The following is a 20,212-nucleotide window of genomic DNA, read 5'->3' as shown; positions in this document are numbered from 1 at the left end:
GAAAAAAGACTATAAAAATACCTTGTTTTATTAAATCGAAACAAGTAGATATTGAAATAATAATAGAACAGAACATTTTTTTATAATTTCCCATAAATTAAATATTTTCTTCAACAATTATTTTAATTGAATCGTATCTTTGACTAGAGAGTGTTATACAGTACAATAGTGCACCTTTAGCCAACATGGCGGCATCGTTGGGACGTATTTGCCGATCGGGTTTTTTAAAAGCAAATAACGGAACTTTATACAACCAGGTGAGCAATTATCTAATTATTAATTGATAAAGGTTAAATCTCCTTTATATTGGTAAAAATGTGATGTCTCATTGAAAAATTGGTTCATGTCAAAGTGAATAAACTATGGGTGTTCCGATTCTTTGACTGTGACTATACTCCAAACTTGGTGACCTGTCGGCTGCTATGACATTTTTTTGTATTATAATTATTTTATTCATCTCGTTTTCCAAAATCCACGTGGGGTTAACTGCATTGATAATTGTGCAACATTACAATAGACATATGTGATAAGTTTTGAAAATACATTCACACATGTTATGTAATAATGTGATAGCCAAGGAAAATTGTGTGATGCTGCCATGATCAACATTTGGGCCTATCAGGAAAACCTTTAATTTCTAAATTTAAAATAAAACATACATTTTTTCTAATTTCTATAGAAATTTGTTTATTATCAATCTATATTGTTGTTGAATAATTTTTTATTCTCTTCATTTCGATTAATCTTTCGGCGCCAAATTTAAATTTTTTGAAAAATTAGAATTTTGACTAATTGAACAAATCTCTGGAACTAAAAAGTTAATTATGTTTCATTTCTCGACTATGAAGAATACTTTTTTTTTATTAGGACTTGAAAAAATTCTCGTTTGAAGGACAGAGTTGTAAATAAAGTTTCCAATTCTTAGTTGCCTAATGAATTTTTTTTTTTGTAATTATTTTAACGAAGTAATTCTTCTATTTCTAGACTTGCAATTTTACTACAACCAAAGAATGGTCCAGGGGCAGAAAGATCGTAAGTAAATTATTTGAAATTTCTTAAAAATAAGTAAATTAAATTACATATTTCTTTCGAAGAGTTAAAAAAACTGTCAAAGAAATTTTTTATTGAAAACGATGACATTTGGTTTGTTTTTTACAAATTAGATAAGTCCTTTCACATTCTTCCTTAAGTACAACCCGTATATCCTGTAGCTTATCCTCCAGTGAAATTAGTAAGTTTAAATTTTGAAGTATTTCTTAATTGCTTCTTAAAAATAACTTTTTAGATATTTTTTCATCTGTAATTTTCCTGTAATAAAAAAATATCCGATAATGACTTGATTGTGAAATATTTTTGTTAATTGCAGCTAGTGACATGCATTGGAGTTGCAGCTGGAACTGTTGGGGCCTTCGTGTACGCCTTAGAAAACAGCGTCCACGCTGAAGAATTAGTAGCCCATGCACCGAAATTCCCATGGAGTTTTAATGGTGGTTTTAATTCTCTAGATCATGCCAGGTAGGAAAAATAGATTTTTCTAAAGTCCGGTGTTAATAAAAATGTGATTTAATTGAACTTTTTCTTTTTTTTCTAGCATGCGTCGAGGCTGGGAAGTATACAAAAATGTATGCGCTGCATGCCATAGTTTGAGATATGTCGCTTATAGACATTTGGTGAACAACACTCATACCGAGGCTGAAGCTAAAGCTATAGCCGAAGAAGTGATGGTTAGTTGAAAACTTCTATTTTGGTAATTTAAAAAATTAAATTGATTACAGGGTGTCTACTATTTTCGTTCAACAAAATTTCCGGTTCTTTCCCGGCTTTGTCCTAAATTTTCTCGGGTTTTTTTTTCATCAAATTTAAATTTATTTGATTTCAAACATAACTAAATCTACAAATGACTTTCAAAATTTTAATTTGAGTTTTTATGAATAATTAAATTCTTTTGACGAGTTTCTTTAAATTTTATGAAAATAATGTTTTTTTTGATAATTTTAATTAAAAACTTGGAAAATAATTGAATTAAACAAGAATTTTTTCAATTTTTCAAAAAAAAATTTGTCTGTTAATAATTATAATTGAAAATTTGATTAATTCAATTCTATTAGAATGTATTGATAATTTGAGATTAATTGAATTTCTGCAAAGAATTTTACTGTATTTATAAAAGTAATTGAATCCTTCCAAAGAATGTAATTATTTATGAAAATAATTGAATTCTTGCGTAGAATTTTATTAAAATTTTCGAAAATAATTGAATTGTGGAGAACAATTTAATTATTTATAAATATTATTGAAATTTTGAGGAGAATTTAAAAAAAAATTAAACATCATTGAATTTCTGCGAAGAATTTTATGGAAATTTATGAAAATAATTGAATTCTTCTGAAGAATTTTTTTAAAAATAATATTCAAAAGAATTTAGTAAATCTGAAAAATTTTGCTATTTATGGAAATAATTGAATTCTTGAGAAGAATTTTTTTAACAGTTTCTAAAAATAATTGAATCCTTTCGACGAAGTTTAATAAAATTTTTAAGAATAATTACATTTTTCGAGGAATTCGATTAAAATTGTATTAAAAATAATTGAAATTCTGCAATGAGTTTTACTATTTATAAAAATAATTCAATTAAATTTTTCATGTTTTATAATAATTAATAACCGAGTGATAAAATCATTAACAATTTAATTATTATTTTCAAGAATTTTTAACTAAAATTCTTCTTTAAATCGATTACTTTTAATAATTTTCGAAAAAGTTCTTTGACAATTTTCAAATCCATTTCTTTATAATATATTCAATTTTACGAAATTTCAATTATTAGTAAATTCTTTAATTAAATATATATTAGAAAATAAAAACTTGAAATAATTTCAACAAAAAAAATCCACAATTGAACTTTCTCTCAAAAAAAAATAAATAATTCCACAGAATTGTTAGTTAAAAATATGAAAAATTCAGATTTTCAATGATTTTAATTTGAAACCTTTTCAAAATTCAATTATTTCTAAAAATTCACGCTCTAATGCTTTTAATATTCAATTACAATCGAAAATTTTAACTGAAATACATTTTTAAATCAATTTTTATTAGAAAATTCTATTAGAATTCAATTATTTACATAAAAAAGACAATTTATTGAATAATTGCTTATTTCTGAAAATTGAATTCTCATAAAGAATTTTATCAATAAATTTAATACATTAGAATGTGACTCTTTATAAAATTCAATTATTTATCAATTATTAAATTAAAATACTTTGAAAATTCGATTTTTTAAAAAGTTTTCAATGAAATTCTTTAACAAATTTAATTATTTTCAGTTGAATTCCACAAAATTTCTATTAATTCGACAATTTTTTTTAAAATTTATCTACATACTGTATTTGAATCAGTGACTAATTTTATACGATCAAATTAATTATTTTGAACTAATTCAAATTTAGAGAATAGTATGAAAATCTATAAAAATTGAAATAAAAAGCGATTTTTCAAAAACAAACTAAAATAATAAAACTTTTTTTAATTTAGTGAAAAAATTCCCAGTTTTGCATAAAATTCCTGGTTTGTTCTCGGGTTTTTCCCGGTCAAATTAAATTCCTAGATTTCCCTGTTGATTATAAACTAAAATTGAATTAACATGTATCGTAAATTGATTTTTTAGATTAAAGACGGACCTGATGATAAGGGCGAAATGTTCATGCGTCCTGGAAAATTATTCGATTTTATACCAAGTCCTTATCCAAATGAAGAAGCTGCCAGAGCAGCGAATAATGGTTCTTATCCACCAGATCTTTCTTTTATTCAAAATGCGAGACACAATGGAGAGGTAAATACTTTTTTTTCATTCAAAACTTTTTTCTTTCTTTTCTTTTTTTTTTGATTCTTCATTTGAGAAAGAATCGTATTTTTCCTAATTTTCGTATAATTTCCACTTTTTCAAAGCAATGGAAATTGTCTTAATGAATAAAGACCTTTTTTTTCTTTTAGAATTACATCTTTTCTCTCTTAACTGGGTACTGTGATCCCCCAGCTGGAATTGTTTTGAGAGACGGTCAAAATTTCAATCCCTATTTCCCGGGTGGTGCCATTGGAATGGGTCAAGTAAGTAAAATTACTCCCCGAAAATTGAAATTCAAAACAAAAATATATTGATTTTACCATTTTTCTTTAGGTAGTTTACGACGAAGTATTAGAGTTTGAAGATGGAACACCAGCGACTGCTTCGCAAATTGCCAAGGATGTCGTCACTTTCCTCACATGGACGTCAAACATGGAACATGACGAGAGGCAAAAAATGGCAATAAAGGTAATAAATCGTAGCGAATAAATTAAATTTTAACTAAAAGTTAAATCACATTAAATTGAAATTGAAATTTGTTGAAATTTCTTACTAATATTTAAAACTATAAACTATTTTTCTCTAGGTCTTGGGAGTAGGTTCATTTTTGGTCGCAATTTGTTTCTACATGAAGAGGAGCAATTGGACTGTAGTTAAAAATACAAAACTAGCGTTTATTCCTCCGAAGCAAAAGAAGAAATAAATGAATTGCGTCGAATAATACAATTCACAACTGTTAGCCCAAAAAAAAAGTTGCTTGGAACGAGAAATGTTCGGGTGCAAACAGTAGTTTTATATAATATAAAGGATTACGCAAAAAAATTTTTTTTTGATCGGGCCGAAGAAACATCTTTTTTGTTATCTTCTGATCGTCTCAAAAGAAAATGCCCATTTAATATCCACGTGATATCATCTAATGAAATGTACATAAAACAACAGTAAACAATGACACTCATTGTCCTGTCAAATTAAATCGTTAATTCACCGTAATTCCTATTGAGTTCAATTTATTATTTCCTAAAGAAAATTATTACCTTTATACCATGATTAATCCAAAAATAATTTTTTTATTCTTGAATATTTTAAACTTATTTCTATGATTTAGTTTTCAGTAATTAATTTTACACGTCTAGTGGTAAAATTTTAAATATTAAATTATAAAACAAGATATCGATTGCTTCGAGTCTTCCACTCGAAGTGATTGACTTCTTCATTCATGTTTTATAATAATTAACGATAATAATTCTACGAGAATTCAATTATTTAAATAGAAAAATAAATATTTTATTGAAATAATTAAATGTTTTGAAAAATTGAATTCTTTCAACGAATTTTAATGAAATTTTTAAGAATAATTACATTTTTCGATGAATTTGATTAAAATTGTATTAAAAATTAATGAAATTCTGCGATGAGTTTTATTATTAATGAAAATAATTGAATTCCTAAAAAGAATTTTATTATTTATAAAAAATAAATTTGTAAATAATTGAATTCTTGTGAAATTTTTATTATTTATAAAAATAATTAAATGTTTGCGTAGAATTTTATTATTTATAAAGAGAATTGATATTTTTACAAGAATTTTTGAAAATTTTTGCATTTCGGAGAAGAATTTTAATTTAATTTAATTCAGATTGTTCAGAAATTAGTTACAAAATAATTTATGAAAATTGTTATCGCAACTTTTTTAAAATTGAATTAATGTTGAAAAATTTAAGTAAAATTATTCGTTAAATATTTTCTAAGTAATAATTTTATGATAGTTTTTCCAAAATGAAGTTATTTAAAAGAAATTAGTGTCAAAAATGGAAAAAATTAAAGGTTTCGTATTAGAATTCAGAATTTTCTTATGAATTCTAAAAATTTAATTTTTTCCAGTACTTTTAATAAAAGTCCCTGACTTTTTTCTGATTTCCCTGACCTGTGGTAAGCCTGACGTAGAAAATAGGAGAACTAAATTAACATACAGATTGATAAAATTCAACGTGAAACATTGCTTTTCATTGACTAAAAAATTCATAATATACAATTGAGGCCTTGGATCCAATAACTCGCCCGACGCTCGAAGACACGCGCTAATACCAGTCGGGTAGCAGTGAGTGGCCCAGAGGCGCTCACTGCTCACTGACTGGCAGTTGCGCGTACCTCCGAGCGTCGGGCGAGTTATTGGATCCAAGGCCTCAATTTTCGCCCTTCTTTTCATAGAGAAAAATTGTTTACGCAGGGAAGATTGTAAGAATAAAAAGAAACTAAAAAATCGAAAATAAGTGAGAAGAATACTTTCCCAAAAAAACTCTTTTAAATAATTTATTCGATTATAATTTTCTTTTTAGCTAAAGTGTAACATAAGATTGGAACTTCGTCCTTGCACTGCATGAAACGTTCATTGGAATAATTGTTAACTTACATAAATTCATTTTTTTTTTGGGTCGCGTTACTAAAGCGTAACTCGAGCATATACACGACGTTTACAAAGCTACTTGTGTACTCTGTGTTATCTTGCTATAAATCTAGTGCCATCGATACGTCAATTATGAAGCATAAGGATAAACTTAATTCGACTATTTAGAATTTGACGGTTATTTCAAAAAAAAAAAAAAGGTGCCCAAACAGACATACAAATGGAATGAAAAAGCTATCAATGTGCTGAAATGCTTCGCTATTGATGTGCCGTTGGTCGGTGATTATCATAATAATTATATAAATCACAAAAAAAATGAGTACATTTTCGATAACTTGAGCATTTATTTATTTTACCATTTACAAAAAAGGGTAAAATTTTTCATCTACAATGCTCATCTCTTGATAGACAGAAGGCCTTTCTTGGACGTTGTCATTTGTCAATCGACAATCACCGTTTTTTTTTGACGCTCGATATCCAAGGCAAAATATTCTCTCTACGACCCCAAGGACGATGTGACTCAGAAGTTAGAATAAAAGATCAATTTCAATATTGTACGAAATGTAATTTGGAATATATCGAGACACACGAGTCAAGACATGGAAAATATACAGAATGGTTCTACAATTAATTGGAATTAGATAATAGTAATTGGACAAGATTCTGACAATTATAAAAACAAATACAGATGACAAGTTTCAGTTTGAATTTTTTTTCTTTTTTTGCAAAATGTTAACATTACTGATTATTCAAATTTTTGTAACTTTCTTTTCGTAATTATTGTTAATTTTCTTTTTCAGTTTCTCAAAATTGAAAATATATCTTGTTAAGTCGAACCAGTATTTTCGTCTCGTCGAAATTCGTACTTTTAAAAAAAAAAAAACTATCAGTGTTAAAAACGTGCAAAAACTTTATGGTGAAAGTAAAAAATCTTTTTTAAAAAAATAATAACGAATTGGTAGAACCAGGCCGCGATGGAAAACTATTTCAATTAATAGGAATATTTCCCTGAATTATAATAGAAAAAGTACAGATTCGACCTTCCAAGCAGTGTCCACCTTTTTTATTACTCGCAAAGGTGAGTATTTCCTTAACATACATCTTCTCCGGGCACCAGTGCAATATTATTTGGTACCTTAATAAGTTTATTTTCCTCAAACTAGGAAGAAAGAGGTTCGTGGTTAGGCTAAAAGGTGCTGCCTTCGGGTGGCTGAGAGAGTTTCATGTTTTCCTTAAGGGTCATGAGACGACGGAGTTCCTGGAGAACAGTCTTGATAGTATATTCCCGCTGCCATTTCGCCAACACGGGCACGCTACGATTATCCACCTTTGAAAAAACAAAATTTATTCAATAAATTAAGAAAATAAATAAGAAATATTCTAGAGAAAAATATACCGAATGTTTTTAATTAATTCAAAAAAAATATTCATATTAAATGTTTACGTCAGAGATTAAAAAAGAAAACTTATAAAATAGAATATTCTATTTAAAAAATAAATTCTTACCGCTCCAGTAGTACTATTGATGCAATTCATATTAATTCTGCTCAAAAATCTTACACTAGGTGCATCGTCTGGATAATTTACACCGCAATCGATTTTCAAACTGTACATTCTATTTTCGTAAGGAGTCTGAAAAAAACATTTTCTACTATAAACTGTAATGTAAATATTTTTATAAACCAAAGCATAAAACTTTGTCGTCAGTTTTTATTTATAGTGACATTTATATCATTTACAAAACATGAAGTTAAAAAAATATTTTTTTTCACATTACTTTTTTTTCCAAAAATTAGACTTCGCACTCGATAATTAATTTTAAAAAAGTATCAAAAAGTATCTTTTAACACATTTCCTGACTTTTTCCTAATTTTTATAAAAAATATTTATTTCTTTCTTCTGCAGCTAATAAATTTAATTCCTTCAACGAATTTTATTATTCAGGAAAGAATTTAAATATTTATAAAAATAATTTAATTCTTGACAAAAATTTTAAATAATTGATTTCTTTCGACTAATTTCATGCAAATTCTAATTTAAATAATTGAATTCCTGAGAAATTTTTATTATTCATGAAAAAGAATTGAATTCTTACGAAAATATTTACAAAAAATTTTTTAAATAATTGAATTCTGTTTGGAAATTTTATTAAAAATAATTTAAATTTTACAAAGAAATTTATTAAAATTTTCGAAAATAATTGAATTTTAGAGAAGAATTTTATTATTTATAAAAATAATTGAATTCCTAAAAAGTATTTTGTTATTTATGAAAATAATTGAATTGTTGCGAACGATTTTATAAGAAATTTTTAAAATATTTGAATTTCCAAGAAGAAATTTATTACTTTTAAAAATAATTGAATTTTATTAATTATTATGAAAATAATTTAATTCTCATAAATAATTTTATCAAAATTTTTTAAAGTAATTTATTTATTTAAATGTACAGACGGGCATAAAAAGCCCTTTACAAATAAAACTAAATAATGCAGACTAAATTTTGTCTACAAATTAAATACAAAAATGAGTCTAAATTAATACATTAACAGTTTTTTTTTTATATCAATATTTAACATTTATATTAAGACATGTGCGCAATCTGTGAATAAATTGTGTAATTGAATTTCTGTGAAGAATTTTATTAAAATTCTTTAAAATAATTAAATTTCTGCTAAAAATTTTATAAATTATGAAAAAATTGAATTATTTCCAGGAATTTAATTAAAATTGTATAAAAAAATATGTGAATTCTCATAAAAAATTTAAATAATTGAATTTTTGCGAAGAATTTATTTAAAAAAATACTTGAATTCTTTTAAGAAATTTTACTGGAAATAATTGAATTTATAAGAAAAATGTTATAAATTACATTTTCATAATTGAATTCTATATTGAGAAATTTTATTAACTAATAAAAAATAATTTCATTCCTAAAAAGAATTTTATTATTTATGAAAAATAAATTTGTAAATAATTGAAATCTTGTGAAATTTTTATTATTTATGAAAATAATTGAATTCTTGTGAACGATTTTATGAGAAATTTTTAAAATAATTGAATTTCCAAGAAGAATTTTATTACTTTTAAAAATAATTAAATTCTTGTGATAAATATTGTTATTTATGAAAATAATTGAATTTTGCAAAGAATTTCATTAAAATTCCTCAAAATAATTGAATTTTCGGGAATAATTTTGTTATTTATCGGCATAATTGAATTCTTTTAAAAAATTTGAAAAAAACAATTTTTTAAAATCATTTTTTCGAGAAATTGAAATTAAATTTTAAGGATAATTACAATTTTTGAGCAAATCCTGTAAAATTAAATTAAAAATAATTGAAATCCTGCAATGGATTTTATTCTTTATGAAAGTAATTGAATAGTTACTAAGAATTTTATAAAAAATTTTCAAAAATAATTGAATTCCTGAGAAAAAATTTACTGTTTATGAAAATAATTGATTTCTTTAGAACAAGTTTATTAAAATATTTGAAAATAATTGAATTTCTGTCAAAAATTCTAATATTTTTGTAAATAATTTAATTCTTCATAAAAATTTTACAAACATTGTTTTAAATAATTAATTTTTCCAAAATATAATTATATTAATTAATATTATGAAAATTTAATTTAAAATAATTGAATTCTTGTAGAAAATTTTATTTGTGAAAATAATTGAATTCTTGCTTAGAATTTTATTAAAAAAATTTTTAAATAATTGAATTTCCACGAAAAATTTTATTACAAATAAATGTAATTGAATTATTGTGAAGAATTGTATAAAAATTTTGTTAAATAATTGATTTTTTCGAAATTTTTTTTAATATGCTATTTTAAATTAATTGAATTCCTGTGGTAATTTTATTATTTCCGAAAATAATTGAATTCTTTTGAGTAATTTTATGAAAATAGTTGAATTTCGAATATTTTTTGAAAATAATTGAATCATTTTAAAGAATTTGATTATAATTTTTGAGAATACTTAGTTTTTTTATTTCTAGTATTAGCGAATTTAAAGTAGCGGAAATTAAAAAAAAAACAGAAATAGTAACTTTTAGTCGCTGAAATCTAAAAAAAGCACCCAAATAAAAGCATAATATGTTTATGTTTAATAAAATAAATAAATAAATAATGTAAAAAAAGTAGAGTTTTAGTAAATGAGTGCGAAGCCTGCAAAATTAAATTATTTAACAAAAACGATTTAAAATTAAGCAGTAAAATCTGAATTTACTTATTCAGAAATTTACCGAAGGAAAATAAAACAAAGTAAACTTACTCTGGGTGGTCCAATAATCATCCCAGTCCAATGCGTGAGAGTCATGTCATCGTCATTTTCTAAGCCCCAACTTATCGTGCCGTCACCCACACCTTTTTGTCCCTGTTCAAGTTCTTCTAATAAACGAAAGTTCCTTGGAACAACTGAAAAATAATATCAAGAAAAAGAATATTTATTAGAATACTTAGATATATGGCTTCCAAAGGTTACACACATTAGGCAACAATTAACCTTTTAACGAAAAGTAATTTTTTCCCTTTTTGGTGAATATTGTTTGGAAAAAATTGATTAATAATTATTTCTACTCTTTATTGAAGTAAAAGTCATAGACATGTGGACGGTAAATTCACATTTATATTCTAAATAATAAAGCGTGTAGAGTGTCGAAAAAAATTCTACGACGTACGGTAATGTTGGATGGGAAAAAATTTCTTAAATATTTGCCGTTTTATGATAATTTTATTCAAAACTAAACGAAGAAATTTATGAAATAAAATAGATGAATTTTAAAAATAATTCAAAAAGTTAGATTTTTTATAAAATTGGGAGACAACACACTCACCTACACCGGCTGAAGGTACCGCCATCATTGGTGACAATATTTTTTGCTACTTTACAAGTAAATGTATCACTGTTCACGCAAATATTTTTCGCTTCAAATAATGTTAAAAATCAATGGAGAATTTCACATTACCCGAGGTTGAGGCTTATAAAATAACGCTGAATTCCAAAAGAAAAATCTAAATTTACAGGAATTCTGCCAACCTCTTGTGAGGTTCGTCTATTGCCACGGACTGGCATGAACTATAAAAACAAAGATGGTGCGCAGTATTGTTCGAGATTTTCTTACCAGATGTCATGTCCAAGCACTTCCGCTGATTTCAGCCAATCAGAAAATACTTGTCCAGAAGTAAACTGATTTCGAAGTGTGAAAGCGCCTTTACTCTTGGAAATAAGCCCTAAAGAAACATTTTGAAAATGGTTGTGTACCTTTAAAGAAACAGCGTTATGCTTTTCCCGCGTCTTTGCTTATTTACAATTATAGTATTACAAACATTGACATTTATAATAATATAACATAAGTGCGAAAAAATATTGTGTTACTCGACGTTGTAAATAAATAAAATTTATCAAAATGTACATAAAATCGATGGTATTGGAAGGCTTCAAATCCTATGGAAAGCGCATAGAAATCAACGGTTTTGACAGAGAATTCAATGCAATTACTGGTTTGAATGGTAGTGGTAAATCTAATATTTTAGATGGAATATGTTTTGTCCTTGGAATAACAAATTTGTCCCAGGTATGTTTATTTACATCACTCATCAATGAATCTGAAGATTTTTTTTTACTCTTTCTATTAATTAATTAAATATTAATAGCTTTTTTACTGAACAATTTTCATATCTTTTTTTACTGAATAACTTTAGTATCTTTTTTATAATTTAATATTTTTATATTGTATTGCTTTATATTGTATTTAAATTTATATTTTATATTGTAATCTTAATATCTTTTTTCTTATATTAATATTTAATATTTTTTTTTATTATTTAATATCGTGTTTTGTCTTTTAGGTTCGTGCGAGTTCTCTACAAGAACTTGTTTACAAATCAGGTCAAGCCGGCATAAAAAAGGCCAGTGTGACAATAACTTTTGACAACCGAAATCGTGATGTTTCTCCGATGGGCTATGAACATTATGACGAAATTACAATTACCCGACAAGTGATAATTGGTGGAAAAAATAAATATATGATTAACGGTTCTAATGTTCCAAATAAACGTGTACAAGATTTATTTTGTTCCGTTCAATTGAACGTGAATAATCCACATTTTCTTATCATGCAAGGTAGAATCACCAAAGTTTTGAATATGAAACCAATGGAAATTCTTTCGATGATCGAAGAGGCAGCAGGAACTCGTATGTACGAGACAAAGAAGCAAGCTGCTCTGAAAACAATTGAAAAGAAAGACAGTAAATTGGTCGAAATTGAAAATGTAATGTTTCTCAGTAATATTTTGATTCAGTTTTTTTCGTTTTTGCTAATTAATTTTCCTTTTTTTGTAGATTCTCAAGGAAGAAATTGGTCCAAAGTTGGAGAGGCTCAAACAGGAGAGAATGCAATTTGTCGAATTTCAACGAGTCGAAAGGGAACTTGAACATTGTCGTCGGATTTATATTGCATGGAGGTATCAAAAAGCTCTACAGGACAGTGACGATGCGGAAAAAAATGTTTCAAAAGTAAAAAAAGATTTGGAAAATAAACAAAAGAGTATAAAGGATGGAGAAGAAGAAGTGAAGAGAATCGAAATTGAAGTTGTCGTCCTGCAAAAGAAAAGAGATGAAGTTAGTAAATATTTTTTACTTTTTAAATCATATTTCTAATGCAATATTTTTATTGAACAAGAATAAACATCAAGTTTTGAATGACTACAGATTTTAAATTTAAAGAATTCACTTATTAAGTACATAATATTAAATATTCATGTTTATTATTATTTAAAAATTTTAATAACATTTCTTGCAAGAATTAATTAAAATTGTATTGAAAATAAGTGAAATCCTGATAAGAATTTCGTGATTTATATAAAAATAATTGAATTTTTTAATAAAATTTTTATTATTTATAAATTGACATTTTGCAAAGAATTTTATTAAAATTATTGAAAATAATTGAATTCTTCATAAAATTCAATTACTTTCAAAGTTTTCAATAAAAATTATTTTAAAAAAACTCCATTATTTTCAAGAAAAATTTAAATAAATTCTTGTAAACAATTTAATTATTTTATAGAATTTTAATAAAAATCTTGTCAAGAATTAAATTGTTTTCAAAACAATTTTAATTACATTTTCTTGAAAGAACTCAATTATAGAAAAAAAAGTTGATAAAATTCTTGAAATGAATTCAATTATTTTCAAATTTTTTTATAAATACTTTTCAAGAATTCAATGATTTTCAGTACATCGTCAATTTAATTATTTCTGAAAATAATTGAATTCTTGAGTAGAATTTTATTAAAACTTTTTTAAATAATTGAATCCCAGCGAAAACATTGATTATTTCTCCAAAATAATTGAATTTTTGCAAAATTTAAAAAAATAAGTGAATTTTTGAGAAGAATTTTATTAAAATTTTATTTAAAATAATTGAATTCTCGTGGCAAACAGCAAGTAACTTCAAACTGCGAACAGATTATTAATAAAGATTATTTCTATTTGTATCCGTAGGACAAGGGACTTCACCTCGAAACATTAGAATCGAATCTCAAAGAAGTGGAAAAGAAAGAATTGAAATTAGCCGCCGAAATCAAAGGTAATAAAGAAAATGTGAAAACAGAAACAACAGCTCTCGAACAATTAAAATCGAATATTACTGATGACGAGAAAATGCTAACAACAAAGGAAAAACAACTCGAGAAAGTTGGTGGTCTTTTTCAACAGTTGAAAGATCAGGATCAACAAGATTCCGATGCTTTTCTCGCTGCTCAAGAGACATATCATAAGATCAGTGCTGGTTTATTGGAGAATGATGACGGTGAAAATGCAACTTTGGAACAGCAATTGATGAATGCAAAACAAACGGCTACTCAGGCACAAACCGAAGTGAAACAATGTGAAATGACACTCTCACACAGTAAACAGCAGTTGACTAAAAAGCAAAACGATATGCGAAATACTGAAAACGACTACAAGAAGGACAGCAAAAAATTGACGGACGTTGAGCAAAGTTTACAAAAAATAGAAAATGAATTAAAGAGTGTAAATTATACCGAGGGAGAATTGGAAGGTTATCAAGAAAGAAGACGAACATTGCAAAGAGAGATCGGAAATTTACAGGATAAAGTCGATGTATTTGAATCGAGATGTCATCAACTTCGATTTAATTATAAAGATCCTGAGCCAAATTTCCGAAGGGAATCCGTGAAGGGTTTAGTCTGTCAACTCATCACTTTGAGGGATCACAGAAGTGCCTATGCTTTAGAAGTTGCCGCTGGAGGAAAGGTAAATATTTCAATTATTAATAATTTTAGTTTTTTCTTTTGCTTCATTGTATTTTAATTCCACTGGTTTTGATTTTCAGCTTTATAATGTGATCGTCGACACTGAAAATACGAGTAAAAAGCTTTTGCAGCGCGGTCAATTGCAGCAGCGTGTCACAATAATTCCTCTAAACAAAATCAATGGTCGTGTGATAGACAAGAGAATAGTCGACCTGGCACAGAAATTGGTGGGAAAAGAGAACGTTCAACCGGCATTGAATCTCATTGATTTCCCGGAGGAAACCCGTTCCGCGATGAATTGGATTTTCGGTCAAGTTTTCATTTGTAAAGATATGGAGACTGCAAGAAAAATTGCCTTTCACGATGGAATTATGAAAAAGTGCGTGACACTCGACGGCGATGTGTTCGATCCGTCCGGAACATTGTCCGGTGGTTCTCGAGCAAAAGGCGGTTCAATTCTCCTCAAACTAGAAGAATTAAAAGTCATTCAGAACGAATTAAATCAGAAAAATTACGAACTACGTGATGTTGAGGGAAATATTTCCAATATTGGACAAAATGCCCAAAAGTATACAATGTTGAAGCAAACCTACGATCTCAAGAGTCACGAGGTAGAAATGGTCCGCAAGAGAATTCAACAAACCACACATCATCAAATTAAAGAAGAAGTCGAAGCATTGCAAGCATCAATTGTGGAATTGACTCAAAAAATGAAGGAGGCAAAAGAAACCGAAAAGCTAAGTTCACAAAAGTCGAAAGAGCTCGAGGCGCAATTAAAAGACTCGGCAAATATTCGCGAACGACAATTGAAGGAGGCAGAGAAGAAATTAGAAACCTTAAGAAAGAAATCAGAAGCAAGTAGAAAAGAATGGCAGAAACGAGAACAGGAATCAGAAATGTTGAATCTAGAACTCTCCGAATTGAAAAAAACAATTGAAAGTGGTAAAGAACAACTCGAAAAAGCAGAAGCGAAATTAAACGAACTCAAAGAAAAGGAATCAGCGTTAAAGGAGGAAATAAACACAGTGAAAGAAGAAGTCGCCGAAGTACAGGGAGAACTAAAAAAACAAAAAGATATAATAAATCAAAAAAGTAAAGAAATACAAAAAATGTTAAATAAGAAGGAAGAACTTATAAAACAGGCCAGCGAGACAGAATTGGAAATAAAGAAACTAAATCACGAAATTAATGCAATTAAGAACAGTGCCACAGAGTGTAAACATAAAGTTGCTGAATTAAAGAGAAAATACGAGTGGATCGAGCAAGACAAAGACTATTTCGGAGAAGCTGGAGGAATGTACGATTTTAGTGTCAACGATCCTGAGAAAATGGGCCAGAAAATGCATCAATTGGAAAACCAACGTGATCGCTTGAGTCGAAATGTAAATACAAGAGCAATGAATCTCTTGAATAAGGAAGAGGAACAATATAAAATGATGTTGGACAAAAAGAAAATCGTCGAGAATGATAAGAGGAAAATTTTAGAAACAATAAAACACTTGGACGAGAAGAAAAAGGAAACAATTCACCAAGCTTGGGAACAGGTATGAAATTTTATTCACCCCAGACTTGTCAAATTTAATTTCTTCTTCTTTTTCTTTAGGGGGTTGCCTCAGATCAGGGAAGTCAAGGAATTTAGGAAAAAGTCAGGAAATTATTTAAATTATTTAAACATTTTAAAATTAATTGAATGTTAAGAGTTGTGTCTACTTTTTTTCATAAATGGATGATCTTCAATAAGTTTCATTTTGGAATTTTAGAAAATTTCCATTTTCAATGAATTAAATTAGAAAGAATTTAGATTTTTGAAAAAATTTAATAATTTATTTCTTTTTTTAATAATTTATATTTAATTAATTAATTAATTAATATTGCAGAAATTCAATTATTTTGAAAAGTAATAAAATTCTTGGCAGAAATTCAATTATGTTCAAAATTTTTTTAAAAATCTCGTAAAAATTTCAATTATCTTTATAAATAATAAAATTATTCGACGAAATTTAATTATATTCAAAAATTTTAATAGCATTATTGTCAAAATTTCAATTATTTTCAAAAATATTAAAATTCTTCGCAGAAAGTCAATTATCTTTAAAAGTAATTAAATTCTTTGCAAAAAATCAATTATGTTAAACATTTTTTTAAAAATCTCGTCAAAATTTCAATTAACTGTGTAAATAATAAAATTCTTCTTCAAAATTCAATTATTTTCAAAAATTTAAATAAAATAATCTTGAAAATTTCAATTATCTTTAAAAATAATAAAATTATTCAACGAAATTCAATTATTTTTAGAAATCCTAATAAAATTCTTAGCAAGATTTCAATTATTTTCATAATTTACACGATTTTTGCTAGGAAGTTAATTATTCTAAAGAATTTTAACAAAATTCTTCACAGAAATTCAATTACTTTGAAAATTTTTATGAAATTATTTATGAGAATTTATTGAATTATTTTCATAATAATTAATAAAATTCTGCACAGAAATTAAATTATTTTTAATTCTAAAATTTCTCAAAAGAATTAAATTATTTTTCTAAATTTGATAAAATTCTTCGTAGAAATTCAATTATTTTTGAACAATTTTGATTAAATTCATCGAAAAAATTCAATTTTTTTTTCGAAAATTTTAATGAAATTCGTAAAAAGATTTCAATTATTTTCCTAATTAATCAAATTCTTTGCAGAAATTCAATTATTTTTAACAGTTTTAATAAAATTATTTACAAGAATTGAATTATTTTCATAATTAATCAAATTCTTCGCAGGAAATTGATTATTTTAAAGAATTTTTAATTTAAAATTTTTATTTTTTCTCAAAAGAATTCAATTATTTTTCTAAATTTGATAAAATTCTTCGTAGAAATTCAATTATTTTCAAAAATTTCAATAATCTTCTCGACAAAATTTCAATTATCTTGAGAAATAATTAAATTCTTCTCCAAAATTCAATTATTTTCAGAAATTGTAATAAAATTCTTGGCAAAATTTCAATTATTTCAAAAAATTTTTCCTCAATTCAATGATTTTCAATTTCTTCTATTTTAATTAAATTTTCCAAAAGAATTCAAATATTAAAAAAAAAAATTTTGATAAAATTCTACTCAAACATTTAATTATTTTCATAAATAATAAAAATTTCCTAGGAAAACTATTATTTACAAATTTTATTAATAAATTTCTTCGCAATAATTCCATTATTTTTATAAATTAATTAAATTCTTTTGTAGAAATTCAATTACTTTCATATCAATAATAAAACTCATGGGAGAAATTCAATTATTTTAAATTATTTTTACAATGAATCAGAATATTCTTTTGGGGGTTAGGGAAAAATTCAAAATTTTGTCTAGAAATCATGGAAAAACAAAATTTAATTTTTGTGGCAACTCTATTTTCCTTAAATGAATTTCGATTGACTTTAGATAAAAAAATTCCAGTCGCCAATTGCTAAAGCAACGGAATTAGTTCATTATTAATTCTAAAAAGTAATTTATTTTCCATTCACAGGTGAACAAAGATTTTGGATCGATATTTAGTACCTTACTACCAGGAACAAGTGCAAAATTACAACCACCGGAGAATAGTACAGTTCTTGATGGTTTAGAGGTGAAAATCGCCTTTTCCGGTGTTTGGAAAGAATCATTGGGAGAACTTTCCGGTGGACAAAAGTCTCTGGTAGCGCTTTCGTTAATTTTGGCGATGCTTTTATTTAAACCCGCGCCCTTGTACATTTTGGATGAAGTCGACGCGGCATTGGATCTTTCGCACACTGAGAATATAGGAACAATGTTGAAGAGGCATTTTAAACATTCTCAATTTGTTTTAGTTTCCCTAAAAGATGGCATGTTCAATAATGCAAATGTTCTCTTTACCACGAAATTTGTTGACGGTATGTCGACTATTTCAAGAACAGAACGATCATCTAAATAGATGTAATTTATTTTTTTTAAATATTCTTTGCGTTCATTATTATTCTTTACGTTCATCAAACAATAAGTAGATGTAATTTATTTTCTAAAATTTATTCTTTGCATTATAATCAAGATGAATGAACGGAATTAATGTAGTTTTTTGAAAATAAAAATTTGTAGTTTATTAAAAAATCTATCTTCTATATTAATAATCGTTGTATTTTATTGAAATTTTTGAAAATTATAATTAAATTGTTTTTGAAGAATTTTTTTGAATTTTTTTTTTAAATAATGGAGTTTCTTTAATAATTTTAATTACATTTTTTGAAAATAATTGGATTTTATGAATAATTTCTTTCGAGTTTTTAAAATAATCGTGTTTGTTAATAATTTAAATTGAACATTTAATTATTGAATTTTATTAAAAATTAGAAAATAATTGAATTCTTTCGTGAAATTTTATTGAAAATAATTAAATTTTTGCAAAGAATTTACTACTTAAAAATATAATTTAATTCCTTCGAAAAATTTGATTATTTATGAAAACAATTGAATTTTTTGGAAAAATATTAAAAATTTAAAAAAAATTAAATTCTTTTATGAATGTTTATTAAAATTTTAGAAAATAATTAAATTCTATTGAAAATTTTTATAATGAATTTAGAAAAAAAAATTGCATTTTTTCGTGAAAATGTTTTGAATATAATAGAATTTTTGCAATAAATTTTACTATTTATAATTATGATTGAATTTTTTCGAAGGATTTATTAAATTTTTTAAAATTCTAGAAAATAATTGAATTTTTGCAAAAATTTTATTACGAATTAAGAAAAAAATTGAATTTTTTCGTGAAATTTTCTTGAAAGTAATTGAATTTTAGCAAAGATTTTACTGTTTAAAAAAATAATTGAATTGTTTTGAAAAATTTATTAAAATTCTAGAAAATAATTGAATTTTTGCAAAGATTTTATAACGAATTAAGAAAAAAATTGAATTCTTTAATGAAATTTTATTCAAATTGTATTAAAAATTATTGAGAGTTTTTGCAAAAAATTTTACTGTTTAAAAAAATAATTGAATTTTTTCAAAGAATTTATTAAAATTTTAGAAAATAATTGAATTCTTTTGAACAAATTTATACCGAATTGAGAAAATAAAAATGAATTCTTTTTGTGAAATTTTATTGAAAATAATTGAATTTTTGCAAAGAATTTACTACTTTTAAAAATAATTGAATTCCTTCGAAAAATTGTATTATTTATGAAAATAATTGAATTTTTTGGAAAAAAATTATTAAAAGTTAAAAAAGAATTGAATTCATTAATGAAATTTTATTAAAATTTTAGAAAATAATTGAATTCTATTGGAATTTTTTATAATGAATTAAAAAGAAATTGAATTCTTTCGTTAATTTTTTTTTTTTTAAATAATTGAATTTTTGCAAATTTTATACTATTTAAAAAAATAATTGAATTGTTTCAAAGGATTTATTAAAATTTTAGAAAATAATTGAATTCTATTGAAATTTTTTATAATAAATTAAGAAAAAAATTGAATTCTTTCGTTACATTTTTTTTTTAAATAATTGAATTTTTGCCAATTTTATACTATTTAAAAAAATAATTGTATTCGTTCGTGAAATTTTATTTAAAAATAATTGAATTTTTGCAAAAAATTTTACTATTTATGAAAATTAATTGAATTCTTACAAAGAATTTTATTAAAATTTTTGAAATTAATAAACAAGAATAATTAATTAGTA

General features: G+C 25.1%; 3 protein-coding genes across 3 annotated transcripts; 2 read left to right on the top strand and 1 right to left on the bottom strand.

The window, feature by feature from the left end:
• Positions 1 to 127: 127 nt before the first annotated feature.
• On the top strand, positions 128 to 4,834 carry LOC122510352 (cytochrome c1, heme protein, mitochondrial). Its single transcript, XM_043624928.1, has 8 exons — positions 128 to 257; positions 985 to 1,032; positions 1,367 to 1,515; positions 1,592 to 1,724; positions 3,668 to 3,832; positions 3,994 to 4,107; positions 4,178 to 4,312; positions 4,431 to 4,834. The coding sequence occupies exons 1-8, from the start codon at positions 186 to 188 to the stop codon at positions 4,545 to 4,547; spliced, it is 933 nt and encodes a 310-aa protein (XP_043480863.1). The 5' UTR covers positions 128 to 185; the 3' UTR covers positions 4,548 to 4,834.
• A 1,306-nt stretch (positions 4,835 to 6,140) lies between these two features.
• Positions 6,141 to 11,342, bottom strand: LOC122510276 (ubiquitin-conjugating enzyme E2 variant 2). Its single transcript, XM_043624793.1, has 4 exons — positions 11,089 to 11,342; positions 10,527 to 10,669; positions 7,755 to 7,880; positions 6,141 to 7,575 (listed from the first exon to the last, which is right to left on the bottom strand). The coding sequence occupies exons 1-4, from the start codon at positions 11,114 to 11,116 to the stop codon at positions 7,435 to 7,437; spliced, it is 438 nt and encodes a 145-aa protein (XP_043480728.1). The 5' UTR covers positions 11,117 to 11,342; the 3' UTR covers positions 6,141 to 7,434.
• Positions 11,343 to 11,493: 151 nt separating this feature from the next.
• LOC122510275 (structural maintenance of chromosomes protein 2) lies at positions 11,494 to 18,642 on the top strand. The gene is made up of 6 exons (XM_043624792.1): positions 11,494 to 11,829; positions 12,104 to 12,526; positions 12,597 to 12,875; positions 13,761 to 14,534; positions 14,614 to 16,077; positions 18,047 to 18,642. Exons 1-6 carry the CDS (start codon positions 11,662 to 11,664, stop codon positions 18,467 to 18,469), a joined length of 3,531 nt encoding a protein of 1,176 aa, XP_043480727.1. The 5' UTR covers positions 11,494 to 11,661; the 3' UTR covers positions 18,470 to 18,642.
• The last annotated feature ends 1,570 nt before the right edge of the window (positions 18,643 to 20,212 follow it).

This window comes from Leptopilina heterotoma, unplaced genomic scaffold, assembly GCF_015476425.1.
Source record: "Leptopilina heterotoma isolate Lh14 unplaced genomic scaffold, ASM1547642v1 Lhet_68, whole genome shotgun sequence".
Taxonomy (NCBI): Eukaryota; Metazoa; Arthropoda; class Insecta; order Hymenoptera; family Figitidae; genus Leptopilina; species Leptopilina heterotoma.
The sequence above is the reverse complement of the archived record's forward strand: the minus strand, read 5'-3'. Positions and strand labels throughout refer to the sequence as shown.

Coding starts and splice junctions, on each gene's coding strand:
- LOC122510352 (XM_043624928.1), top strand. CDS start 186: ATGGCGGCATCGTTGGGACGTATTTGCCGATCGGGTTTTTTAAAAGCA. Junction 1,725..3,667: donor CTATAGCCGAAGAAGTGATG/GTTAGTTGAAAA, acceptor TTGATTTTTTAG/ATTAAAGACGGACCTGATGA. Junction 4,313..4,430: donor GGCAAAAAATGGCAATAAAG/GTAATAAATCGT, acceptor ATTTTTCTCTAG/GTCTTGGGAGTAGGTTCATT.
- LOC122510276 (XM_043624793.1), bottom strand. CDS start 11,116: ATGATGGCGGTACCTTCAGCCGGTGTAG. Junction 7,881..10,526: donor TGATTATTGGACCACCCAGA/GTAAGTTTACTT, acceptor TGTTTTTTTCAG/ACTCCTTACGAAAATAGAAT. Junction 7,576..7,754: donor TCAATAGTACTACTGGAGCG/GTAAGAATTTAT, acceptor GTTTTTTCAAAG/GTGGATAATCGTAGCGTGCC.
- LOC122510275 (XM_043624792.1), top strand. CDS start 11,662: ATGTACATAAAATCGATGGTATTGGAAGGCTTCAAATCCTATGGAAAG. Junction 12,527..12,596: donor AATTGGTCGAAATTGAAAAT/GTAATGTTTCTC, acceptor CTTTTTTTGTAG/ATTCTCAAGGAAGAAATTGG. Junction 16,078..18,046: donor TTCACCAAGCTTGGGAACAG/GTATGAAATTTT, acceptor TTCCATTCACAG/GTGAACAAAGATTTTGGATC.